At 43.3% G+C, this 27,791-nt stretch overlaps 3 protein-coding genes and 1 long non-coding RNA gene across 11 annotated transcripts in view; 2 read left to right on the top strand and 2 right to left on the bottom strand.

The window, feature by feature from the left end:
* ANKS1A (ankyrin repeat and sterile alpha motif domain containing 1A) overlaps positions 1-20,043 on the bottom strand; it is a 192,227-nt gene extending 172,184 nt beyond the window's left edge. For 5 of the 7 annotated variants that reach the window (XM_050787558.1, XM_050787559.1, XM_050787562.1 and 2 more), the window contains exon 1: positions 19,708-20,020. In XM_050787558.1, the coding sequence (XP_050643515.1) occupies positions 19,708-19,892 (185 nt within the window). In that variant the 5' untranslated portion in view covers positions 19,893-20,020. Of the gene's footprint in view, positions 1-19,707 lie in introns of all 7 variants that reach the window. The other 2 variants (XM_050787564.1, XM_050787560.1) reach the window with 2 other exon arrangements.
* Positions 1-27,791, top strand: part of RPS10 (ribosomal protein S10) — a 624,010-nt gene that overhangs the window by 133,747 nt on the left and 462,472 nt on the right. The gene's annotated exons all lie outside the window — the stretch shown is intronic.
* TAF11 (TATA-box binding protein associated factor 11) overlaps positions 1-27,791 on the top strand; it is a 322,409-nt gene that overhangs the window by 290,672 nt on the left and 3,946 nt on the right. The window contains exons 2-3 of one of the 2 annotated variants that reach the window (XM_050787822.1): positions 21,302-21,514; positions 26,132-26,280. In XM_050787822.1, the coding sequence (XP_050643779.1) occupies positions 21,344-21,514; positions 26,132-26,280 (320 nt within the window). In that variant the 5' untranslated portion in view covers positions 21,302-21,343. Of the gene's footprint in view, positions 1-21,216; positions 21,515-26,131; positions 26,281-27,791 lie in introns of those variants that run through there. The other variant, XM_050787823.1, reaches the window with a different exon arrangement.
* LOC126952845 (uncharacterized) lies at positions 3,366-13,577 on the bottom strand. Its single transcript, XR_007725044.1, has 2 exons — positions 8,991-13,577; positions 3,366-3,551 (listed from the first exon to the last, which is right to left on the bottom strand). It is a non-coding gene; the product is annotated as an uncharacterized LOC126952845 (long non-coding RNA).

Below are 27,791 nucleotides of genomic sequence, written 5' to 3'. Positions count from 1 at the left end.
ACCACCCTATTCCATTACCATCGCCTCTTCCTCCAAACTCCTCCAGCACTATTTACATCCCTGGCTCAATGGCTGAATAACTAAAAGGAGGCTTTCTCTGTATAAATATTAATATTAGCAGCTGTCATTACTACATTCCAGCCACTGTTCTCTTTTTTCCTTTTAAAATAGGGTCTTGCTATGTTGCCCAGGTGAGTCTTGAACTTCGGGCTCAAGCAATCCTCCCAACTCAGCCTCCCAAAGTGCTGGGATTACAGGTGTGAGCCACCATGCCTGGCTTGCCACTACCCTAAGTACTTCACATGAATTACCTCATTTAATCATTACACAACTTTATATGAGAAGTTCTATTATTATAGATGAAGGAACTAAGGCAAAGCAATTAAGAAAGCTATCTATACCTCCCAACTGGTAGGTGGCAGAGGCAAGATACGAACCCAGGCAGCTTGACTTCAGAGCCTCTATCAAATAGGCCCTTTGCTTACTTTTTATTTTGAAATAATATTAGGCTTTCAGAAGAGTTGCAAAGATAGCACAGAGCCCCGTGTCCCCTTCATCCAGCTTCCCCTTATGCTAACCTTTTACAGAACTATAGTAAAGCTGACCCTTAAATAATGCAGGTTGGAACTGTTTGGGTCCACTTATATGCAGATTTTTTCCAACCAAACGCAGATAAAAAATATGGCGTTTGTGGGATTCAAAACTTGTGTGTGTGGAGGTCTGACTTTTCACATACTTGGGTTTCTCACAGCTGACCTCAGGACTTGAGTATACAAGGATTCTGTTATACATGGGGGTCCTGGAACCAGTCCCTCACATGTACCCAGGGATGACCGTACAATGATCAAAACTTAAGAAATTAACACTGATTGAGGCCGGGCATGGTGGCTCAAGCCTGTAATCCCAGCACTTTGGGAGGCCGAGATGGGTGGATCACGAGGTCAGGAGATCAAGACCATCCTGGCTAACATGGTGAAACCCCGTCTCTACTAAAAAATACAAAAAACTAGCCGGGCGAGGTGGCGGGCGCCTGTAGTCCCAGCTACTCGGGAGGCTGAGGCAGGAGAATGGCGTGAACCCGGGAGGCGGAGCTTGCAGTGAGCTGAGATCCGGCCACTGCACTCCAGCCTGGGCGACAGAGCGAGACTCCGTCTCAAAAAAAAAAAAAAAAAGAAATTAACACTGATAGCCATCCCATTACTGGGTATATACCCAAAGGATTATAAATCATGCTGCTATAAAGACACATGCACTCGTATGTTTATTGTGGCACTATTCACAATAGCAAAGACTTGGAACTAACCCAAATGTCCATCAACGATAGACTGGATTAAGAAAATGTGGCACGGCCGGGCGCGGTGGCTCAAGCCTGTAATCCCAGCACTTTGGGAGGCCGAGACGGGCGGATCACGAGGTCAGGAGATCGAGACCATCCTGGCGAACACGGTGAAACCCCGTCTCTACTAAAAAAAAAATACAAAAAACTAGACGGGTGCGGTGGCGGGCGCCTGTTGTCCCAGCTACTCGGGAGGCTGAGGCAGGAGAATGGCATGAACCCGGGAGGCGGAGCTTGCAGTGAGCTGAGATCCGGCCACTGCACTCCAGCCTGGGCGACAGAGCGAGACTCCGTCTCAAAAAAAAAAAAAAAAAGAAAAAAAGAAAATGTGGCACATATACACCATGGAATATTATGCAGCCATAAAAAAGGATGAGTTCGTGTCCTTTGTAGGGACATGGATGCAGCTGGAAACTATCATTCTCAGCAAACTATTGCAAGGACAGAAAACCCAACACCGCATGTTCTCACTCGTAGGTGGGAATTGAACAATGAGATCACTTGGACACAGGAAGGGGAACATCACACACCAGGGTCTGTTGTGGGGTCGGGGGAGGGGGAGGGATAGCATTAGGAGATATACCTAATGTAATGATGAGTTAATGGGTGCAGCACACCAACATGGCACATGTATACATATGTAACAAACCTGCACGTTGTGCACATGTACCCTAGAACTTAAAGTATAATACAAAATTAAAACAATAATAATAATAAAGTTACCACTGTTCTCTATCCATATTCTATTATTTGGAAGCCAGTTTCTAAGTGTAGCCGACCCTCAAAAAAGGAAGAGAATTAAATTCCATCTCCTAGAGAGAGGACTACCAAAGAACAAGTGGACGTCGGTTGAAACTGCCATAGTAATTAATAAATATTTTGGGGAAGATACTTTGAAGCCATGCAAATATTGTTTCTCCTTCAACTTTCACCCACCAATTTTATTCTTCACTGGTAGATCTTGCCTGCAGCAATTATTACTATGGTATGCTAATGGTGATTTTCTATTCCCCTCATTATTCCTACATTTATAATTGGAATTCTTCTGTAAGAAAGACCTATCTGTTCTCCCCCACTTATTTTTTCAGTCATTGATAGTGTAAACTCACAGATAACCAAGCCAATTTCTTAAGGGAGTTGTCAAGTTTTGTGTTCCTAGGTTATCTGCTACAGTGGTATGCACAACATACAGTAATTAGGCACTAATTAGTATTTGCTGATGAAAGTTTCATGGCAGAGAGAGCAACCTCCCACTCACACACTCCCATGGATGAAGGGAGAAGAGAGACCTCCTTCTCTTACTGACCTTCCGGACCAGCCATGTAAAAGGTCTCGCACAGCTCCTGGCACACAGTCAGAGGACAGTAAGCAGCCATTCCTTTCCCCAGTCTAACTCTGCAGATGCTTTAAGACACGCCAAGGCACCTTTCCTTGGACCTCTGCCAGGAAACGCTAAAACCACTGACCCCTGCCACCCATTTTTTAATGGTAAGAAAACTGAGCTACAGGAAGAGTAAAAAATATTCCCAAGAACATAGAGCTAGAGGGTGGTTGAGGTGGGATTAGGTGGAAGATCCCCGAGGGGCACTGCTCACTCATGCCCTTCCCCAGAGCCAGTGTGCACTCTAAGAGAGAGAAAAGTTCCTGGAGACAATCTTTCCTGCGTACTGTTTTTTTCTGTCTAGCCATGTCCTCTTCCCTTCAGAGTTGAAGCACAGAGAGACTAGAGGATAAAACTAAGAGAAATGGATACTTTCCAGACCCCAGGGATCCAGACAGACCTTAACCAAGCTAAAATCCTATAACAAGAACAGACGTAAGGCTTAACTCAAACTTAAGGATTTCGTTCAGGTATTTACACATCAAACAGAAGGCTAAAATAAAAATCAATGAAAGTGGGAGAGACAAGATTTTGCTCTACTCAAACCCTGATGGCCACACGAAATCAAAGACCAATCAAAGAGGTGAAAACAACGTTATTCACAAGCAAAACAATAACAAAAAGCAGTCAGTTAAGCTCTCTCTTAACTTTTGCTTCTTCATCTGTAAAATGGAAATAACAGTAATTATCTTGCAGGCAGGTTGTGAACGTAAACTGAGCAAATACATGTACGTAAAGTCCTTGGCACACACAGAGCAAAGTATTAAGTGCTCAAGAAACGAAACCATCCCACCCATCCCAAATACACACACACACACACACACCCCCACAATACTGCCGGTAGCAATATCTCTGAGCTACTGAGTTACTGACTTCAAATACTACAGTATGGGCTGGATTTTGCATTGAAGTTTGATCATGGCTGCAGGGCAACCTGAAGAAGCAAGAATCAGGTGGCTGGCCCCACTGAGGACAAAAGTCAATGCACAGACTCCATCAGGCTGGATCAGAGGAAGAGTGACGAGCATGATGTGGTAAGTGTCAAAATCTCACAAGGCCCAGTTCCTGGTAATGAAGAAACCTAATGCCAGCCAGATTCATCATGTGATGACTCCAATAATCTCATTAAGTCATCATCCATAGAAAATCAGATGTTGGCCAGGCACAGTGGCTCACGCCTATAATCCCAGAACTTTGGGAGGCTGAGATGGGCAGATCACTCGAGGCTAGGAGTTCAAGACCAGCCTGGCCAACATGGCGAAACCCTGTCTCTACTAAAAGTACAAAAATTAGCCGAGCGTGGTGGCACACACCTGTAATCCCAGCTACTCAGGAGGCTGAGGCAAAAGAATTGCTTGAATCTGAGAAGCGAAGGTTGCAGTGAGCTGAGCTCATGCCACTCCAATCCAGCCTGGTGACAGAGCAAGACTCTGTCGAAAGAAAAAAAAAGGAAAAAAAGAAAAGAAAGGAAAAGAAAATCAGAATCAGGTGTTACCTTGAGCAACACGAAGTGCAAAACATATATATATTTTTTTGTTTGTTTGTTTGTTTGTTTTTCGAGACGGAGTCTCGCTCTGTCACCACGTGGGAGTGCAGTGGCGAGATATTGGCTCACTGTAACCTGTGCCTTCCAGGTTCAAGCAATTCTCCTACCTCAGCCTCCCAAGTAGCTGGGACTACAGGTGCGCGCCACCACACCCAGCTAATTTTTGTATTTTTAGTAGAGACAGGGTTTTGCCATGTTGGCCAGGATGGTCTCAATCTCTTGACCTTGTGATCCACCTGCCTCGGCCTCCCAAAGTGCTGGGATTACAGGCGTGAGTCACCATGACCAGCGCACAATTTTTTTTTTTTTAATTATAGGAAAGGCAATCTTAGTGGTTATTCGTTATTACATAATACAGTTAGCCCTTGATATCGATGGGTTCTAGATCTGTGAGTTCAACAACCATGGACAAAAAATATTTGGAAAACAAATGGATGGCTGCATCTGTATTAAACATATACAGGCTTTTTGTCTCATTATTCCCTAAAAAATACATTTTAATAACTACTTACATAGCATTTACACTGTATTTAGGGATCATAATTAAACTGGAGATGATTTAAAGTATACGAGAGAATAAGCACAGGTTATACACAAATACTATGCCATCTTATATAAGAGACTTGAGCTGGAATTTTGGTATCTTCGAGGGCTCCTAGAATCAATCCCCTCATGGAGACTGACGGACGACTGTATTCATATTTTTTTTTAAAGACCCAGATTTGTGGCCCAAACTCTCAGCTGATTCAATCCATCAGAAAATGTTTTTCAGCCACTGCTGTAATCCCAGCACCTTGGGAGGCCAAGGCAGGAAGATTGCTTGAGGCCAAGGGTTCAAGGCTACAGTGAGCTATGATCGTGCCATTGCATTCCAGCCTAGGCAACAAAGCAAGACCCCATCTCTATAAAAAATTTAAACATTAGGCAGACGGGTTGGGCACAGTGGCTCATGCCTGTAATCACAGCACTTTGGGAGGCCGAGGAAGGTGGCTCACGAGGTCAGGAAATAGAGACCATCCTGGCCAACATGGTGAAACCCCGTCTCTACTAAAATACAAAAAAAAAAAAAAATTAGCCAGGCATGATGGTGCGTGCCTGTAGTCCCAGCTATTCGGGAGGCTGAGGCAGGGGAATTGCTTGAACCCGGTAGGTGGAGGCCCCTGTGAGCCAAGATCACGCCACTGCAGTCCAGCCTGGCAACAGAATGAGACTCCATCTCAATTTAAAAAAAAAAAAAAAAATTAGGCAAACTTGGTGGTGCATGCCTGTAGTCCTATTACTCAAAAGACTAAGTGAGGTTGGAGAATAGCTTGAGCTACAATCCCACCACTGCACTTCAGCCTGGGCAACATAGCAAGATCCTCTCTTGGAAAAAAAAAAAAAGTTTTTCTACATGATGATTTGCCTGTTAAACAGATAGAGGTTTATGGGCAAATTGGTGCAGTAGAATGACAACCAAACCCCACAACAAGCCAATTTGAAAGTACCAATATTAGGATAAAAAACACAGAAAAGAGAAGTTACAGGAAATAAGTTTTATGGATTACAGTGGGAATGCCCCACACATACATCCAAAAAATCTTGGGTTTAGCTTCTACTATATCATTCTGCTAGTACTAGTAGCATTATACCAAACTTATAATTTGGTAAATACATTCCTCTCAGCAAACACAGATATTTTTAAGTGACTGTGAAATTTCACCCAAAAGAATCAGGTCTTCATAAATATCTGTCAATTGAATGAGAAGACGCTAGGGTACCTGGACTGCTATTTTCATCAGTTTTCTTTGTAAATGAACTATAAAGTTTACAAAAGAGCATATGTTAAAGAGAAAGGTAACTGGAAATGATGGTAACTGAAGACAATAACAAGTCAAGTCTAACATCATAATGGATAAGGAAAAGGCATCTTTTTTGTTTGTTTGTTTTTTTGAGATAGAGTCTTGCTCTGTCACCCGGGCTGGAGTACAATGGCGTGATCTCAGCTTACTGCAACCTCCGCCTCAGCCTCCTAAGTAGCTGGGGTTACAGCCACAGTCCCCAGCCTGGAAAAGACATCTTTTAAAAAGACAGCTCTATCAATTTGGTTGACAAAACATAACTAGTAAAAGCACTGGACCTGATTTTTTATACACTCCTTCTTTTAAAAAGAAAAACTTAGGCCAAGTGCGGTGGCTCATGCCTGTAATCCCAGCACTCTGGGAGGCCGAGGAGGGCGGATCATCTGCAGTCGGGAGTTCCAAACCAGCCTGACCAACACGGAGAAACCCCATCTCTACTAAAAATACAAAATTAGCCGAGAATGGTGGTGCACGCCTGTAATCCCGGCTACTCAGGAGGCTGAGGCGGGAGAATCACTTAAACCCGGGAGGTGGAGGTTGCGGAGAGCCGAGATCACACATTGCACTCCAGCTTGGGCAACAAGAGCAAAACTCTGTCTCAAAAAGAAATAAAAAAGAAAAACTTAAACCTTAAAATGAAGCATTAAGCCCTGGATCATTTACTTGAAAAGTCTTTTGAAATTCTGCTCTGGGTCTGCTAAAGATGGCAAGAGAGACTGCTGATGAGTGACTAGCAAGAAAACTATTCTCCAGCTGAGTCTTAAACACACAATTATGGAGATAGCGATAGATTAAAAAGTAACAAATGTGGAATCTCTGCCAATTTCAATATCTAAAGTATTTTCATTTGTAGGTAAAAAGTAATAGGCCTATTCTATCACTGTTAGGTATACAGGACCCATAGGTATTTTCAGAGCTACTTAGCTAGAATACTACCTTTTCCTTATACTTCCACCACTGGGGACGCAGACATCTTTTTGGTAGCCATGATTCCACATAAAATAGGACCCTTAAAGGCCTTGCAAACAGAACACCTCAATCCTGTCCGGGCGTGTTGGCTCACGCCTGTAATCCCAACACTTTGGGAGGCCAAGGTGGGCAGATCTCTTAAGCCCAGAAATTCGAGACCAGCCTGGGAAACATGGCAAGACTCCGTCTCTACAAAAAATACAAAAATTAACTGGGCATGATGTCATGAGCCTGCAGTTACAGCTACTCAGGAGACCGAGGTGGAGGATTGCTTGAGCCCAGGAGGCTGAAGTTACAACAACCTGTGACTGCATCACTGTGTTCCAGCCTGAGTGACAGACTGAGACCCCATCTCAGAAAACAACCAACCAACCACAAAAAAAACCACCTCAGCCCAGTTTTAGGCCAGTCATTTAAACACTATAAAATCATCAGTAAAATGGGCACTAATACTTGTATTGAAGGATTGTGAAGATTAAAGTACCAAGGATTATGGAAAGTAATATTTCCCATCCCATAATCCTAGGCTTCAAGATAGCATCGACAATCATTTGAACCAGCCAGATAATACTGTCTGAAAATCATTTTATGGGCAAACTAATTATTATTTGAGAATGCAAGTTTTGGTTGTTAATCACTAATGAGGGAGGGAATTGTTTAAAAAAACAAGCAGAGTTGGAAATAACTTCAAATACACAGGCTTTTGGTTTCTTGCCAATTGTTTAGATTCACTTCCCTTGTACAAACTTTGGCCCTGGTAGTCCATCTGGCAGTTTATGTAGCTTATGGGTCCAAAACTAATTTTTATCATTTTGAACTGGTTGTGGGGGGCATGGGGACCACTTACATTTTCTCACAGGTAAAATTCATGAACACATGCACCTACATGAGATGAGAATTTTCTAGAAGTCTGAAAAAGCAATATGGGAGCTGCAGGGAAGTCCCCCACATTATCTAAACTAATATATTATTTGGCATAGACGTAAAGGCATTCTCCTTATCTAACTTTCCTGTATTCCAGGGAATTTGCCAATTAAAAAAAAAATGAGCCTACCTCACTTTATGTAGTCAAAGTCTTCCCAAAGGACTTTGTGTTACATTCTTGGGTAAAAGGAAGAAGTCCCAGTTGCATAATAACCAAGAGCAAAGACTCTGGGGCCTGTCTGACTGGGTTCAAAACTAAGCTCTAACTTTTACTAGCTTACTGCACCTTGGCAAGCTACTTCATCTCTTTGTGCTTCAGTTTCCTCACCAGTAAAATGGCAATACTACTAGTGCCTTCCTCAAACAGTTGTTATGGCCGGGTGCAGTGGCTCATGCTTATAATTCTAACACTTCGGGAGGCTGAAGCAGGAGGATCGCTTGAGCTCCAGAATTTGAGACCAACCTGGACAACACAGTGAGATCTCATCTCTATTTTTCTTATTAAAAAAAAAAAAGAGTTGTTATGAAGACAAAATGAGTTAATATTTGTAAAGTGCTTAGAAGGGTATAGCATGAAGTGGTATAAAAGCAACCATTAAACTTAAATAAATCCCTAATTAATCTTCCAGTAAAATTTTATCTAAGCATATAGTAAGTGGTGGCTTAAGTCTCATCCAAAGAGACTGATTCTCCAAGTGGCCTAATGTAGTGCTTTATAAGCAAAAGTTTTGGAATCACAGAGATGCCAGGCTCTGCACTCCTCTGTGTGGCCCTGGCTTAGTCACTTTAACCTCTCTCTTAACTTTTGCTTCTTCATCTGTAAAATGGAAATAACAACAATTGTCTTGCAGGCATGTTGTGAAGATAAACTGAGCAAATACATGTATGTAAAGTCCTTGGCACACACAGAGCAAAGTATTAAGTGCTCAAGAAACGAAACCATCCCACCCATCCCAAATATACACACACACACACACACACACACACACACACAATACTGTCGGTAGCAATACCTCTGAGCTACTGAGTTACTGACTTCAAATACTACAGTATGGGCTGGATTTTGCATTGAAGTTTGATCATGGCTGCAGGGCAACCTGAAGAAGCAAGAATCAGGTGGCTGGCCCCACTGAGGACAAAAGTCAATGCACAGACTCCATCAGGCTGGATCAGAGGAAGAGTGGTGAGCATGATGTGGATAGTTATGAGCAAAGCCAGGACTGGGGCTCTTCCCCAGGCACAGCTAAGAGTTAAAGATCTAAAAACCACATCAGAAAGTCTGAGAACCTTTCAGACACTCAGGTAAACAGCCCTGAACTGATCTGTTTTGTAATCTTTTCTGGCCATTAGTCTTTTTGTAAATAGGTCTCAATTATAATTTAAAAGAAAAAATAAATTTGCGACCAGACTGGGCAACAGAGCAAGACCTCATCTCTACTTTACAAAATAACAAAGCTTTTTTTCTAATTACTTTTTTTTTTTTTAAATGATAGAAACTGGGTCTCACTATGTTGCTCAGGCTGCTCTCAAACTCCTGGGCTCAAATGATCCTCCGGCCTCAACCTCCCAAAGTGCTGGGATTATAGGTGTTAGCCACCATGCCAGGCCATAAAGCTGTTTTTATTTTATTCTGCTTGGAGCATATTGCTCTATGCATTTGTATTATTAATGGCCCTCTTCTAAACATTTGGTCTCTGAAAAAGAACCAGTAAAGCCCTAAGTTAACCATTAAAAGTCCTGGGCTTGCATAAAGTTTACTTTCTGAATATAAGTAGTATTTAGCAACCATAAATCAGTACATTACTTCCCAGTCAGAAGGACCCAGGAGATGTAAGGGGCTTCAGAATTATTATGAGTCCTCAAATTCAACAATATGTATGTTTCTTGTTGTTGCTTTTGAGGTGTAATTTGAATATTCAGCTGTTGATTTCTGCAACGGCTGAATATTGAAACTACACCTACCATTCTACTGAATATATCAAATGTTATAAGCAGAATGTACACACTAACTTATCCACATGCGTGTTCATCACAGAGCTGTTCTAATAGCAGAAAATGAAAAACAAACTCATGTTCCATGTCAGGAAAGGGGTTAAATTAATTACAATTCATACACACCACGGATATCACATCCATTTAAAACGAGGTTGAGGAGGACAGAAAATATAGGAAAGTGGTTTCACAATATAGTTAGTGAAAACGTGAGACAAAGTATGCACAAAATAATGTCATTTCTGTTAAAAAAAAAAAAAAGTTTGCACAGAAAAAAAAAAACAAGAATGTACACCAAAATTTCAAATTAATTTCTGTAGGAGGTAGAATTATAACTGATTTTATTTTCTTCTTTGTGCATTTGTCTTGCAATTTTTCTACCATAAAGGCAGAGGTTTACAGTCCCCCATCAACAATTCAGAAATCCAAAAAGCTCTGAAAATATATTTTCATAAGTTAGCAGCAAACTCATTTAACTGCAAAACCTGACCTACACTGATATGAAGCTGCTCCATACTTATCCTATTTAGTGAATATTTACAGGCTTTGCTGTAGAAATATAATGTTTCCAGGGTGCTGCCACAATCCCACTAGGGACTCAATATACAATATTGAGTCAGCACCCTGAAAACATATCTGGCCCCAAGGTTTCAAACAAAGGATTGTGGACCTGGACTGCTTTGTAACTTTGCCACCACTGCCAATTTTCAGAGTAGGACAATTTTCAGAGTCCTATTTTAAAAATAGGACTCTTCATAGTTTAAAACGTTGGGAGCTTCTGCTATGAATTATTATAAATGTTAAAATGGCAACATCAATAAAAGATACGTCCTTAACAGGGTCCTCACTCTGATTCGTCAAGGGTGGAAAGCATCTGGCTCCCATCAGATGATTCTAGTAGCCGAGGTTTACCAAGTTCTTGCCATGTGCCAGGGATTATATGCCTTATATCCTTTAGCTTATTTAATGCTGCTTTAGAAGATAGGTACCATCCGAGGCCCATTATACATATGAAGACACATAGGCTCAGAAAAGTGACTTAATTTGCCTAAGTCACAAGGCAGAGTTGGGTCAGAGCCTGATCCTTAGCCGCCATGGTATGTTCTCACCACTTAAGCAAGCCAGGAGGCAGTTCTGCTTCCTGGATCAGTGGTAATAATAGCACAAACAGATACAACTATCTTATTTCAAAGCAGAGACAACTGACTTGTTTTAAAAACTCTTTTTTGATTTGTAAACTAAACAAACTTGATCTACAAATTACTGAGAAAGGATAAATATGAAGCCATACAATATAATTTCTAGTATTACTACCATTAACTCTAACCACACCAAAGTTATGTGAAGATGTTCTATGAATGTAACATATTATACGATATAATTTTCCCTACCACAGAAAATCTCCCAATAATCCTTCGGAAATCAGTGTGGGAAATATTTTCTGAGAGCTCTCCAAAAAAGAGACCAAGTTCCTACCCACAGGAGAGCCTGATTCTTCTAAGAACAAACTCTCCACTGTCTACTTCTGGGGTTTCCTTAGTGTTTCTGGGCTACAAAATCCAGTAATTTACTTTCCCTACGAAAGACTAGGGCAGAAATAGCCTGGACTTCCTTTCTGCAAACCAAAATTCACAGCTGTTTGGGGTGAACAATCCAATGTGGGAAAAAGAACCTCTTGAAGGGATTTTTCTGGCCAAGAATCCAACTTTCACTAGGACCATAACCTCCTATGACCCTTGAACATGCTGAAGCTACTAGATACAAGTCAAATTCTTCAGATCACAAGCTTGTTTCATTGTTTCCTGTCTCTAATTTTTGCAACTAAGAGAGTAAAAACTGAACTTCAGTTGGAGGATGTGAAAAAGGGAGACCACTGACTTTAAATCTTAAACTTTGTAGTAAATTTTTTTTTCACGGCAGCCTCAACCTTCCACCTTCTGGGCTCTAGCAATTCTCCCACCTCTGTGTGTCTGCCTCCTGAGTAGCTGGGACCACACGTGCATGCCATCACACTCAGCTAATTTTTTATTTTCATTTTTTTTGAGACGGAGTTTTGCTCTTTTTTGCCCAGGCTGGACTGCAGTGGCACGATCTCAGCTCATGCAACCTCCGCCTCCCAGGTTCAAACAATTATCCTGCCTCAGCCTCCCAAGTAGATGGGATTACAGACGCAGGCCACCACATGCAGCTAATCTTGTATTTTTAATAGAGACAGGGTTTTACCATATTGGCCAGGCTGGTCTTAAACTCCTGACCTCAGGTGATCCACCCGCCTCAGGCTCCCAAAGTGCTGGGATTACAGGTGTGAGCCACTGTGCCTGGCCTAATTTTTTTATTTTTTGTAGAAACGAGGTCTTGCCATGTTGCCCAGGCTGGGAAAATTATCTTTAATTCTAAGTAAATGCCTTATTCAGTTTAAGATTAGGCACCTTCTAGATTTTTACATATAAAGTAACTACCACAGAAGTCATTTCTAGGCATGTTACCTTTTTTTGTTTCTTTTTGTTTTTCAACAGGGGAACCACACTCTGCTTTAGAGAAAGCAAAAAATGTAAGTACAGCAATTCCAAAATGCAGGAACAGGGCTGCCATCCGAACAAAATCACATTTAAAGGGAGTATTTTAAGACATTCTTGGGCGGGCGTGGGGGTTCACACCTGTAGTAATTCCAGCACTTTGGGAGGCCGAGGCAGGCGGATCACTTGAGGTCAGGAGCTCGAGACTAGCCTGGCCAACATAGTGAAACCCCATCTCTACTAAAATACAAATATTAGCCAGGTGCAGTGGTGCATGCCTGTAATCACAGCTACTCAGGAGGCTGAGGCACAAGAATTGCTTGAACCTGGGAGGCAGAGGTTGCAGTGAGCTGAGATTGCATCACTGCACTGCAGTCTGGATGAAGGAGTGAGACACTGTCTCAGAGGGAGAAAAAAAAAAAAGGCCAGGCACGGTGGTTAACGCCTGTAATCCTAGCACTTTGGGAGGCCGAGGAGGGTAGATTGCCTGAGCTCAGGAGTTCGAGACCAGCCTGGGCAACACGGTGAAATCCCGTCCCTACTAAAATACAAAAATTTAGCCGGGGGTGGTAGCATGCGCCTGTAATCCCAGCTACTCAGGAGGCTGAGACAGGAGAATCCCTTGAACCCGGGAGGCGGAGGTTGCAATAAGCCCAGATCGCACCATTGCACTCCAGCCTGGGCGACAGAGAGAGACTCTGTCTCAAAAAAAAAAAAAAAAGAAAGAAAGAAAAGAAAAAAAAAGACATTCTTGAAAAACGATTTTTAATTAATTTAGTTTAGTGGAAGACCCAGAAAACTGTTATGCTAGTGGATAGTTGCATTTTATCTTGTTTTTGCATTCTCTTAGAAGAGCAGGAACTTATACAAATCCACAAGATCTGTTTCCAGGCCCTTCCATTCTACAGTCCTTACATGCTCAGTGTTGCCCTCTGCCTTAAGATGTTAAAATCGGCCGGGCGCGGTGGCTCAAGCCTGTAATCCCAGCACTTTGGGAGGCCGAGACGGGCGAATCACGAGGTCAGGAGATCGAGACCATCCTGGCTAACACGGTGAAACCCCGTCTCTACTAAAAAATACAAAAAAAAAAACTAGCCGGGCTAGGTGGCGGGCGCCTGTAGTCCCAGCTACTTGAGAGGCTGAGGCAGGAGAATGGCGTGAACCCGGGAGGCGGAGCTTGCAGTGAGCTGAGATCCGGCCACTGCACTCCAGCCTGGGCGACAGAGCAAGACTCCGTCTCAAAAAAAAAAGATGTTAAAATCATTTTGCTCAAAATAGGCACTTTCGAAAGAAATCTGACACAGTAGTGGGCAAAAGTAAAAAGGTCAGCATGAGAAAAGGCTGTCATGCCATTATAATCTCCAAGCTTCAGATCCATTCTGGGAACGAATAAAGGACCATTTCAATAGAATGGTTATGCTAATCACTGTTTAAAAAATAATAACAATAACAAGAGGAAGAAGTCTAGTCTGGCATGGTGGCATGTGCCTGCAGTCCCAGTAGCTTAGGAGGATGAGGCAGGGGGATCAATTGAGCCCAGGAGTTTAAGGTCAGCCTAGACAACATTAGCAAGACTCCTGTCTCAAAAATTTTTTTAATTAAAAAAACAAAAATCAAAGTCCTTAAATAAGTATTAGGAAGCTTTCTTTAAAACAATGAATTACTTGTCATATTTTCTGACATTTGGGAGAATCTATTATTATCCTCCAAATGAGATCCATTTTTCAAAATTTTTCATGCTTCATTCCTTATTTCAGAACATTTTCACATCTTGGGAAATTCATATGTTTTGGAATAGTTTTCTTTTTTCTTTTTCTTTTTTTCCCCCAACAAAATGGCAGCATAAAAATTAGTTTACAGCCACATTCATTGCTACTATCTATAAATTTTCAGATTCTCCAATAAGTCCCCTTGGCTTCCTCTTTTCTTATTTGCCCTTCTCATGCTTGAGAAATTAAGCATAAAATATTCCTAAACCATGACACAATCTCCTCAACCGTGATCTTTGGTTTAGTTTCTCTGTGCTTCTGAACCCTAAGAAGTACATTTCACTTTACTTTTCCATTCATATACTTCAGTATTTAGTTCATAATTCAATTTACAGTTTGAAGCTATTGTGACTGGTTTTCTTTTTTCTTCTTCTTTTTTTTTTTTTTTGCAGGGGGTGGTGGTGGGGGAATGTGGTCTGGCTCTGTCACCCAGGCTGGAATGCAGTGGAACAATCTTGGCTCACTGCAGCCTCAACCTCCCAGATTCAAGCAATTCTCCCACATCAGCCTCCCGAGTAGCTGGGACTACAGGTGCACACCATCACGCCCGGCTAATGTTTGTATTTTTTGTAGAGATCAGGTTTTAGCACGTTGCCTAGGCTGGTTTCAAATTCATGGGCTCAAGTGATCCACCTGCCTCAGCCTCCCAAAGTGTTGGGATTACAGAGGCAAGCCACTGTGCCCTGCCATGATTGGTTTTAACATTTCCTTTTCTCAGATCTTTTTGGCCTTTTAGTTGACAGAATTTACTTTTAACCAAATCTTACTATATTCTTATACAGGAGTTTCCTTCTTGAAAATCAGTGTTTCACTATAACTCTAAACATAGCAAACTCTCTGTTACATGAGAATTTGAGTGCCTGCTACGTCCCCAGAGCTAAAAAATACTGTAAGTTAAGAAGTTTGATAGAATGCCTGTCCCAAGCTCCCAAGGTATAGACCAAAGGCATGCATCCATTAAACAATCAGAAAATGAGTTAGTATTATATAAAGTATAATCCATGCAATCCAGAGCCTTTGTAAGCCTAGACATTTTGGATAACTGTGCTTTCTAGATAATCTATTGCTTATCCTTTTAAGTAACAAAAATTATATTTAAACCACTTTGGATAGAAAACTATGTATTTTTCTTCTTTCACTAACAAGATATATTGAACATAATTTAATCTTTATTTGATGGTTAACAGTCATAATAAACATAAATCATAGCACAAAGATACAGTAAACTGATGCTTGGGGCTTACATATGTATATAGGGCTATATACACTTATGTTAATAGCTTCAAACAGCCAGGAAGTAGGATAAATTATGCTAAATTTGTATGCTTTCTCTGTCTCCTTTTTGTTGACCTGTGACACAGACATAGCATACTACTATAAACTCTATCAGGGAACAGAACATGTATGAAGAGAGGGGCTAATTCTGATAGCGCACCTACAATGTCCCAGGTCTCAGACATATTTTGCAGTGCATCTAGCAATCACTTGGTCTGGCACAAAGTACATCATAGGTAAACATTGGGTATATGAATGATTCCTCTCCCTTATTTACTCTTTCTAATCTGCCATGCTTGGAAAACAGATCCCCAAGCATGAAAAAACACCATTTAAAATGTGTCAGGCAGGGCGCTGTGGCTCACACCTGTGGCCCAGCACTTTGGGAGGCTGAGGCAGGAAGACAGTTTGAGCCCAGGAGTTCGAGACTAGCCTGGGCAACATAGTGAGACCCCAGCTCTACAAAAATAAAAATAAATAATGTGTCTGGCATGGTACTTTGCACAGAACAGGTGCAACACAGCAAAACTCTATGTGCTAAACTGAGGATGACTAAGATTGAGGACTTAGAATATGCCAGGAATTATGGTAAGTCCCTTACACGCATTATCTAAGATGATACCTATAAGGCAGATAGTATTATCCCCATTTTACAGATGCAGAAATTGAGTATCAAAGTGGTTAACTTGAATAATGTCAAGCAGCTGGTCAGTGGTGGCAGTGGAATGTGAATCTAGGAAGTCTGACACAAGAACAAGTGGTCTTAAATATAATGCTATACTGTCTCTGAATAAATATCCAGTAAATAAGGAAGGCTGGAAGAACACAAAGTTTAAACAACATTTTTTTCTAGTAGAAAGTCTTTGCTGACTTTCTGGTTCTCAGGTATAGTATCAATCAGTGACGGTTACTACATGTAAACATTATTCTGACAGGCCAAAGCAATCAACTGTGAAAGCTAGGCAAGCAAAGTACACTACAGATGATGTGCTCCAAAGACGTGGAAGCCTGAGAGATCTGTGTGTATTAGGGTCATCAGGAAGGGCTTTAAGAAGTTAAAACCTAAGCCCAAGCTGTGTAGAGGAAAAGGGATGGGTAAGAGAAGAGGGGCATTTTGTAGCTTAAGAATAAACACAAAGCCTTTGTGGAATATGGGGTGGGGGAACATAAACAGGTGAATACACAAACACATATGTGGTTTGGAACAATTATTCCACTGCAACTGTAAGCTCCTATTCCTGCCAGCTTTACTTCATTACTCAAACACCTGCACAAAAGCAAGTTACAGTTGGCAGTACAAGTAGGAGTAGAATATGGCAGCTAATACAAAGGCCAAATCTGAAGCTATGATTCCACAACTCTCATTAAATAATCCAGGGTCTTTAGGGGAGAGAGGGTTGGGGGTAGACTTTACTATGTCCAAATCTAAAAAGGGAGGACATACTGACCTAGGCACGGTCTCATTTGCTCAGAAATCTTTCACTAGCTTTAATCAGAGTCACCTCTAATTAGTGTAACTAGTGCCTCCAGATCCTCCCTGCCCCTAGGAGTCACAGGAATGAGAGGCTGGGAAGCTCTTAGGCATTTACCCTCTCTACAAAAGACATGGAAGAAAGTCAAGGGGAGCCAGCTCTCTAACTCTGGGGAACAGAGAGTTAACACCCACACTTTATGGCAGAGACGGGACACATCAGCAAGAGGCCCAAAGTAGAAGCATTGTGCTCAACAGGTTTCCTAGTATTGCTTAACTATATTAACTATATGGCAGTTAAATCCTCAGCAGAATTTCAACAGTCTCTGAGTGAGCACGCTAAGAATAACTTGACCTGAGGCTGGGCACAGTGATTCATGCCTGTAATCCCAGCATTTTAGGAGGCCGAGGCGGGCGGATCACGAGGTCAAGAAATTGAGATCAGCCTGGCTAACATGGTGAAACTCCATCTCTACAAAAAATACAAAAATTAGCTGGGTGTGGTGGAGCGTGCCTGTAGTCCCAGCTACTTGGGAGGTTGAGGCAGGAGAATCGCTTGAACCCAGGAAGGCAGAGGTTGCAGTGAGCTGAGATAGTGCCATTGCACTCCAGACTGTGAACAAAGCGAGACTCCGTCTCCAGAAAAAAAAAAAGAATAATTTGACCTGTACTTGAAGGTGGGAGATATGAGAAACTTCTCACTTTAGCAGGATATTCTGAGGGTTAAGATATCTCTGGAAAATCTCCAAATGCTATGTCATCAACTCATTAAAGACAGAGGCATCTCCAAACCTGTACAGTCTTGTCGCCTTTCAGACATCAGAACTGCAGAGTGGCAAATCCAGGTGAGATCCAAAACCCAATTCATGCATTCACTGTACATTTATTGAACACCTGTAAGTTGTCAGGCACTGATCTAGGGACTGAGAATATAAACATGATATATGGAAGTATACCCATCCATTATTATTTACCTTTATTATGCCCAACCTCTCAAGGGTCCAGGCAGGAAGTTCTTCTGTTGCCTCAGGAGCACCAAATAAGTTTCCGTTCTCATTTCTGTGCCTCTGATCATGGGATACCCACCTGGAACATGCCCATAATAACTCACCTACCCAAATCCTCACATCCTTCAAGACCAGCTTAAGTCTCCCTCCTTTCGGAAGCCCTGACCTCCACTCCATCCCTAAATGATGTCTCTGTTCTCTGACCTGCTAGCAATTACAGTGCGTGATACCATCCACCATCCATTTATTTAGAAATGGATTGTCCTCCAATTGATACTTCTATTTCTTCAACAAATCTTAAGTACCTACTTATACTGCTTTTAAAATCTTCCTGTAAAGACCTGGGTTGGTACTCAGTGCTTAATATCTATTAACAACAATTTATTAGCGCCTTAGGCTTCTGTGGTCCAAGCTCACTCAAACTGAAGTTACATAAAGTAATGGGGAACAAAAGCTAACGAAGCCATTTCTAAATGAACTTCCACTTCTTAAAAACCTCAAAAGAACAAGGAAGGAAAAAGAAATCAGGCTATGAAAGCGCTGCTGAACCAACACATTTAACTCACACTGACAAAGCACCTCCAATCCCCCTTCGAAGCCACACAAAACTGATCTTTTCCCCTCGGTCCTTACAGTTCCAGATTGAAGCGTTTAACAACAGACCTTGGAAAAGTTTACAGCATTCCTCGGTTTCCTAAACAAGTGTCTCTGCCTTTATTTCTAGATGAATAAACCCCCGGATGAATCCTGCATATGCCACTTAGACTAATTCAATACGGTTCACTACAAGGAACTACAATTTGAACTTCAAGCACAAGAGAGGCTAAAAGACGAACATCTTGAAAATGATAAATCCAGAGGCAATTTTAATATAAACAAAAGTGAGGGGGCGTGCGCGGTGGCTCACGCTTGTAATCCCAGCACTTTGGGAGGCCGAGGCGGGCGGATCGTGAGATCAAGAGCTCGACACCAGCCTGGCCAACATGGTGAAACCCCGTCTCTACTAAAACACAAAAACTAGCCGGGTGTCGTGGCGGGCGCCTGTAATCCCAGCTACTCGAGAGGCAGCCGCAGGAGAATCGCTTGAACCCGGGAGGTGGAGGTTGCAGTGAGCCGAGATCGCGCCACTGCACTCCAGCCTGGGTGATAGAACAAGTCTCCGTCTCGGGCGGGGGGGTGGGGGGGGCGGGAAAAGCGAGGTCCTGCGTAGCCTGGTGGAAGGTTCCAAGTTCCTAAGAGAAAAAAATCAATAGAATTTCCTCCAGAGGAGCCTCGAGATTCTACAAGGCGTGGGAGTTTCTGCAGGAGGTGAGGGAGAGCATATGTATATATATGATATACATATTTGCTCCAAATTGGCTTTTGTGGGCTACGACAGCTGGCACCCTGTAGCGAGCGAGGGTGAAGCCCGGCTGTGCCATGCGGCGGAGGCTGCCACCTGGGCACTCCCACCATTCTTCGCAGCCGGCTCAGAACGGGAGACCAGGCGAGCCCGGAGCAGCGTGGACTTGGACCCGCGCGCCCTCCGGTATCCTGGCCCGTGCGCCGCCTGCCTCGCCCCGGGCACGCCACAAGCCCACCCCGCCCGAGTCTCAGGACCCCCGATCTCTCTGGAGACCCAAGAGACGGGTGGGGGAGAAGGGGTCTGCAGGCAGCGGCCCGGCCCCGGCGCGTACCCACCTGAGCAGACTGGAGAGGGGGTGGCTGGAAGAGCCGAGGCCGCCGCCGCCGCCGCCGCCGCCCCCAGAGCCGCCGCCGCCGCCGCCCCCAAAGCCAGAGGAGAGCCGCTTCCCGGACAGCAGCTTCTCCACCGCCGGGAGGTGCCCGGTGCGGGCCGCCTCCAGCAGCTCCTGCTCCTTCCCCATCCCCAGGGCCGCCACCCGCTGGACCCCCCTCCCCGGGGCTGCAGCCGAGCCTGCTCGGGCTCCCAAACTTTCCGTCTCCGGGCAACGCACCCCCCAAACCGGCTGGGGACACCACCCCCCCTCCCTGCCTTTTCTCCACGAGCGCGTCACTTCCGGGATCCGGCGTCACGCGTCACCGCGCCCCCGCGCCCCGCCCCCTAGCTCACCTAGCTGGGCGGGGCTCCGCGGACCAGCGCAGGTGGATTTTGCTGTGCCGAGACAGGCCTCACGGGTTATGGGGACAGCGCCTTGTGGGTCCCCATTATATAGGTGGAAAGGGACAAACAGGCCCACCTGTACGCGCCTCCCGAAGTGCGCTCCTTCCCCAAACGTTTTGGGAGCTCCTGGGACAGGAAATACGGCAATTCGTCCAGGCAGCGCAGAAACAAAGAGATAAATATGGTAACGCGCACCTACATTTCCAAGGACATTCTTTAAGCACGCATAAATTAAATATGTAATAGGTGCTGGGACCTAGTCATACCCAGGTGAATAAAACGCCCTCCCCCTCGTATCTCTATGAGGGAAGAGAAGAAAATTTTAAAATAGAAATATCCTCACCACTTCATCCTCCCAGTACATGAACTAGTTCGTTAAAGTGAAACGTTCGAAGGAGACACCTTCCTCTCTTTCGGCTTTCCTCTTAGTTTTGGTAAGATTAACCAAAATGATAGAAAAGTGTCAGACTTGTAGAAACAAACCTCAATCTTGAATACTTGCGAACTGAAAAAAAATCATTTAATTGGATAGAAACTATGTGTGTTTTGTTCCCTGGTACTAGCATTGTTTCTAAATCGAAGTACGCAGTCAATAGTTGTGGATGAATAAATGAATTGGATAAATTCTGCTCAAGCTAGATGACTTTTTGTTGTTAAGGTGCTTGCTGAATGGAGCGGAAATGCTAGCAATTCCACGTACACACAGACCCGCGGTTTCGGGCCAGTTGAAATACACAAGGTTGAGTCTTGCCTGAAAGTTTACCAATCCCGGGTAGCCTCATTCCACGACACCGCCATACAACGGAACTGAGTTTTCTCCCGATCCCCCAACTTTACTCTGAGGGGTTAACGAAGGGATTAACTGGTATTGAATTTTTAGACAGGCGAAAAGGAAAAGGTTATTTAGTAAACAAAACTGCGCTCCTTCACAAGTGCTGGTTTCCTAGCTAGGAGGATCCATAGTCTGAGCTCTTTACGTCCAATTTTCCCGCTTCCCACTGTCGCCAAACCAAAGTTAAAATGAGTCCTCTAGTCCTCTACGCGCGCCTCAAAATGACCCCTCAGGAGAGCGGTAGGGGTGATGTCATCGCTGCGCGACGACAGGAAGTAAGATCCTGTCCTGTGCAGCTCGGGGTTCCGAGCTTCTGCCTCAGACATCGCCGCGATCTCCTCTCCCCTCCAATCCTATCCGTGATGGACGATGCCCGCGAGTCGCCCTCCGACAAAGGTGGAGAGACAGGGGAGTCGGATGAGACGGCCGCTGCGTCCGGGGACCCGGGGGCTACCGACACGGATGGAATCCCAGAGGAAACTGACGGAGACGCAGATGCGGACTTGAAAGAAGCTGCAGCGGAGGAAGGCGAGGTAGGAAGAGATGTATCGATGAGGCTGAAGGAATACCCAGAGATCGTGTTACTGGGTGCTTGCCGGGCTTCTGGTTAGTCCCTCCCAAGTTACGAGAACTCGAACTCACCAGAACTCCCTCCAGATCGTTAATCTTGAGGGGGAAGAGAGCGGACGACCAAACAGAACTCCAGTGCTGGTTCCGTTCCAGAGGCTCAAGCACTGCGTTAATATTTTTAGTCTTGTCAAGGGATTAAAGCTACTTCTAAGGGAGTTTTAATAGCCTATTGGCTTTAGTGGTGAGGAAACTGGGATCCAATGTCACACTGAGACGCAGTGCAAGAGCTAAAACCCAGGATTCGTAGCACCCCTTTCACCGCAATATGGTTCGTCTTAGATGTTAAGACAACTTTGTTTCTTTATAGGAAGGAGGGTCGATCAAACCTGTCAAAGGGAGATAGACTTTTATAAAAGTGTCGCCCGGGCTGTAGTACAATGGCGCGATCTCTGGCTCACTGCAACCTCCGCCTCCCGGGTTCACGCGATTCTCTTGCTTCAGCCTCCCAAGTAGCTGGGATTACAGGCTCACACCACCATGCCCGGCTATTTTTTGTATTTTTATTAGAGACGGGGTTTTACCATGTTGGCCAGGCTGGTCTCGAACCCCTGACCTCGTGATCCGTCCGCCTCGGCCTCCCAAAGTGCTGGGATTACAGGCGTGAGCCACAGCACCCGGTGATCAGGGACCCATCAGTTGGGTCTGGTGTTTTTATGCTACAGAGAGTTCAGCAGTGTTGCCTAGCTGAACATTGGTCAGGACCAGAAACTCATCGTTCTCTGGATTACATTTCTGGAAGTAGAATCTTGGGGTCTTAGAGCTAGAAGGGATTTAAGAGATCGTGGGGTGAACAGTAGATTAGATGGAAATAGCCTTTCAGTGTATAAAGTTGCATAAAAATGTATAAAGTAAGAACTTTTAGAAAAAGAGAAAATTTGGCCGGGTGCAGTGGCTCACGCCTGTAATCTTTGGGAGGCGGAGGTGGGTGGATCTCCTGAGGTCAGGAGATCCCCAATATGGGGAAACCCTGTCTCTACTAAAAATACAAAAATTAGCTGGTCATGGTGGCAGGCGCCTGTAATCCCGGCTACTTAGGAGGCTGAGGCACAAGAATCGCTTGAACCTGGGAGGCAGAGGTTGCAGTGAGCCGAGATCGCACCACTGCACAGCAGCTTGGGTGCCAGAGTGAAACTCCGTCTCGAAAAAAAGAAAAAGAGAACATTTGACAAAAGTATTTTAAGGCAGGTTTCTTTTTTTGTTTTTGTTTTTGTTTTTCAGACTGAGTACTCGCTCTGTCACCCAGGCTGGAATGTGCAGTGGCGCGATCTCGGCTCACTGCAAGCTCCTTTAAGGCAGTTTTTGTTGGTTTGTTGAGACAAGGTCTCACTCTGTCACCCAGCCTGGAGTGCAGTGGCACAGTCTCTGCCTCCTGGGCTCAAGCAACCCTCTTATCTCAGCCTCCGCAGTAACTGGGATTGCAAGCATACTGCACCACGCTCAGCTGAAGTTTTTGTATTGTTTTGTTTTGGTTTGTTTCGTTTTTGAGACGGAGTCTCGCTCTGTTGCCCAGGCTGGAGTGCAATGGCGCAATCTCGGCCTACTGCAACCTCCGCCTCCCAGGCTCAAGTGATTCTCCTGCCTCAGCCTCCCCAGTAACTGGGATTACAGGCACGTGCCACTGTGCCCAGCTAATTTTTGTATTTTTAGTAGAGCCAAGGTTTCACCAAGTTGCCCAGGCTGGTCTTGAACTCCTGACCTCATGATCCATCTGCCTCAGCCTCCCAAAGTTCTGGGATTATAGGCATGAGCCACCGCACCTGGCCAGCTAAAGGTTTTTTAAATATTGTTTTGGTAGAGACAAGGTCTCATTATATTGCCCAGTCTGGTCTCCAACTCACTGGGCTGAAGTAATCCTTCCGCCTCAGCCTCCCAAAGTGCTAAGATTACAGGTGGGAGCCACCATGCCTGGCCAAGAAGGAAACTTTAAAACAGGTGTCAAGGACAGCAAGGATTTGAATAATTAGCTTGGTACACTAGAGAGCTCACTACATATATAAATTTGCACCGAACAGAGGATAAAATTATGTTGTTTCTGAAACACTTTTAAAAATCAATCATGTACTAGACCATGAAGAAAAATATGAATTCTTAAAAGTAGATATCATAACAGGCCACATCTTGTTAATGCAATGCATTAAACTTGAAATTAACTACAAAAAGCTTCTCCCCCACCAAAAAAGAACCCCCTGGAAATTTTAAACTATTTTTTAAATAGCCTTTAGACTAAAGAAATTAACAGAACACTTTATCAAATGATATGGGATTTGGCCAAAGCTTTATTTAAAGAAAAATGTATAGCCTTACATATTTTTATTAACAACCAGAAGATACTGCAAATAAGCACCTGACTCAAGAGACCAGATAAAGGGCCTAGTGGAGTGGGTCACACCTACAGACCTAGCTACCTGGCAGGCTGACACAGGAGGATCACTTGAGGCTGCAGTGAGCTATGATCCAGCCTGGGCAACAGAGTGAGTCTGGGGAAAAAACAAACAAACAAACAAACAACAGATAAAGAACAAAATAAATCAGAAGAGTGTAGGAACAAGGAGTTAATAAGGATACAAGTAGACACTAATGAATTAGCACATTAAAAAACATAAATGATAAAATTAAAACCTGATTACTTAAAATGTAAATGTACATTACAAAATATGAAAGGCTATAGGCACTAATATGGAGATCTTTAAAGCTATAAAAACATTTAATGTTCAAGTTTAGGCCAAATAAATGGGAAAATCTGAGAAAAACAGGTGAATTTTTAAAGAAAATACAAACCACCAAACTTGAAGCGCAAAGAAGTTAGAAAACTTGTATAAATCGGTAAGTAAAAAGAAATTGAAAGGATTGTCAAAGATAGACTACCTTAATCCCATCTATTCCCATATTCCTGTATGAGTTTAAATTTGAATTCCTCTTTAGGAACAAGTTAAATCTCAATGAGTTTTGTAGTATACTTACGATTCTACATTAAGTCAGAGGGGGTGAAGTTTGGATTTGATTTTTATTGTTATAAACAGGCAGTTTTTTAAGTTTGGGGGTACATGTGCAGGATGTGCAGGTTTTGTTACATAAGTAAATGTGTGTCATAGGGGTTTGTTGTATAGATTATTTCATCTCCCAGGTATTAAGCCTAGTACCCATTAGTTATTTTTCATGATCCTTTCCCTCCTGCCACCCTTTACCCTCCCATAGACCCCAATGTGTGTTCCCCTGTATGTGTCCATGTGTTCTCATCATTTAGTTCCCACTTATTAGTGAGAACATGCAGTATTTGGTTTTCTGTTCCCGCATTAGTTTGCTAAAGATAATGGCCTCCACCTCCATCCATGTCCCTGCAAAGGACATGATCTCCTTTTTTATGGCTGTATAGTATTTCATGGTGTATACTGGAAAATACATTTTCTTTATCCAGTCTATCATTGATGGGCATTTAGGTTGATTCCATGTCTTTGCTATTGTCAATAGCACTGCAATGAACATACGTGTGGATGTGTCTTTATAATAGAACAATTTATATTCCTGTGGGTGTATACCCAGTAATGGGACTGCTGGGTCAAATGGTAATTCTGTCTTTAGGTCTTTGAGGAATTGTCACACTGCCTTCCTCAATGGTGAACTGATTTATACTCCAACCAAGAGTTTAAAAGCTTTCCTTTGCCTCCACAACCTTGCCAGTATCTGTTATTTTTTGATTTTTGAATAATAGCCATTCTGACAGATATGAGATGGTATCTCATTATGGTTTTGATTTGCATTTCTCTAATCAGAGATGCTGAGCTTTTTTTCATATGATTTTTGACCACAGGTATGTCTTCTTTTGAGAAGTGTCTTTGCCTACCTTTTAATGGGGTTTAAACAGGCATTTATTAAACATCCAGCATAAGTAAAATTGTGTTAAATGCTGATGGGGGAGAGATATAAATAATGAGAGACAAATCTATCTTCAAAAAGACTAGTAATGTGAAATAAACATTTGCATGAAACAGTAGGATTGAAGGATAAGAACAAAAGAGCACTACATGTGAGGAGCTCACTTGAAAGTCCCAAATTGAAATAAACACTGTTTTAATGAGAAGGGGCCTCCTTTTTAATATTCTTTCCATATGGAATCATCAGCAGTAAAGAGATCTGTAGATCTGGAAGCAGAAGAGCTGGCTGGATGGAGGGGACTTTGCTGACATCCCCTCTAAAGAATAAGGTCAGAAGAGCGGGCCCAGAGGGAGGGCGGTTTTCATGATCCTTGGCATTTCATCACCCTCGTAAACAGATACTGGAGCTGTGCTCATAGCCGAACTGGAAAACTAGATTATTTAGCAGGTTTTCTTTCCACGGCTGAGCCATAATCTTCCCTTAGGAGAGATACTGTATCTTATCCTTGATGGTACAGTCAGTGCCTAAAACTGAAAAACTACTCAATAAATGGATTTGTTGTTTTGTAATAAGGATAATGCCTTCTTACTTTGCCCAAGCCTCGAAAGTAGGCCAAATATGTAATAGAGTTTCTTTCATCTTCCCAGCCCAAGAGTCAGGATGTCTCAGATTTAACAACAGTTGAAAGGGAAGACTCATCATTACTTACTCCTGCGGCCAAAAAACTGAAAATAGATACCAAAGAAAAGAAAGAGAAGAAGCAGAAAGTAGATGAAGATGAGATTCAGAAGATGCAGTAAGTCACTTTCTTATCATTCCCCATTTCAAAGCTCTCACTTGACCACACAAATTTAATAAATTTTTCTTGGTATTTAAATTTTCTTTTATAAACTCAAAATAAAACGATTAATACATTATGGCTGGGCATGGTGGCTCATGCTTATAATCCCAACACTTCAGAAGGCCAAGGTGGGAGGATTTCTTGAGGTCCAAGTTTGAGACCAGCCTGGGCAACATAGTGAAACCCTATCTCTAATGTTATGTTACAGTACGTTACGGTTGTTTTTTTTTTTTTTTTTTTTTTGGGACAGAGTCTTACTGTGTTGCCCAGGATGGAGTGCAATGGTATGATCTCAGCTCACTGCAGCCTCTGCCTCCTGAGTTCAAACAATTCTCATGCCTCAGCCTCCCGAGTAGCTGGGACTACAGGCATGTACCACCATGCCTGGCTAATTTTTGTATTTTTAGTAGAGACAGGGTTTCACTATATTGGCCAGGCTGGTCTTGAACTCATGGCCTCAGGTGATCTGCCCGCCTCAGCCTCCCAAAGTGCTGGGATGACAGGCATGAGCCACTGCGCCCGGCCTCTATTTAAAATTTTTTTTTTTTTTTTTTTGAGACGGAGTTTCGCTCTCATTGCTCAGGCTGGAGTGTAGTGGCAGGATCTCTGCTCACTGCAACCTCCACCTTCCGGTTTCAAGCGATTCTCCTGCCTCAGCCTCCCAGGTAGCTGGGACTACAGGTGCCCGCCACCATGCCTGGCTAATTTTTGTATTTTTAGTGGACACAGGGTTTCACCATGTTGGCCAGGCTGGTCTCGAACTCGAGACCTCGTGATCCGCCCGCCTCGGCCTCCCAAAGTGCTGGGATTACAGGCCAAAAAATTTTTTTTCAAACAATTATGTTACAGCATAGAAAATATAAATAGATAAAAAGATGTCCGGGAGCGGTGGCTCACACCTGTAATCCCAGCACTTTGGGAGGCTGAGGCGTGGGCGGATCACCTGAGGTCAGGAGTTTGAGACCAGCCTGGCCAAGATGGTGAAACCCCATCTCTACTAAAATTACAAAAAATTAGCCAGGCGTTGTGGTGGGTGCCTGTAGTCCCAGCTACTCAGGAGGCTGAGGTAGGAGAATCACTTGAACCCAGGAGGCAGAGGTTGCAATGAGCCAAGATTGCACTACTGCACTCCAGCCTGGGCAATAGAGCCAGACACTGTCTCAAAAATAAATAAATAAAAATAAATAGATAAGAAGAAAAAAGAATCACCTTACCACAGAGATATATCCTGCTTATGTTAAAAGTTTCAAGATAGTTTCTATACATATATATCTATGGTTTTTTTCACAAATGTCAAATACTGTTTCATAGCCTATTTTTCACATTAGATATGATGAATGTTTTCCATGTCACTAATTATACATTTAGGTCACAGGTTTTTTTTTTTTTTTTTTTTTTTTGAGGCAGAGTCTCGCTCTGTCGCCCAGGCTGGAGTGCAGTGGCACGATCTCGGCTCACTGCAAGCT

The sequence above is a fragment of the Macaca thibetana genome, chromosome 4 (genome assembly GCF_024542745.1).
Source record: "Macaca thibetana thibetana isolate TM-01 chromosome 4, ASM2454274v1, whole genome shotgun sequence".
Taxonomy (NCBI): domain Eukaryota; kingdom Metazoa; phylum Chordata; class Mammalia; order Primates; family Cercopithecidae; genus Macaca; species Macaca thibetana.
Note: the sequence above shows the minus strand (reverse complement) of the source record. Positions and strands in the feature narration are given on the sequence as shown.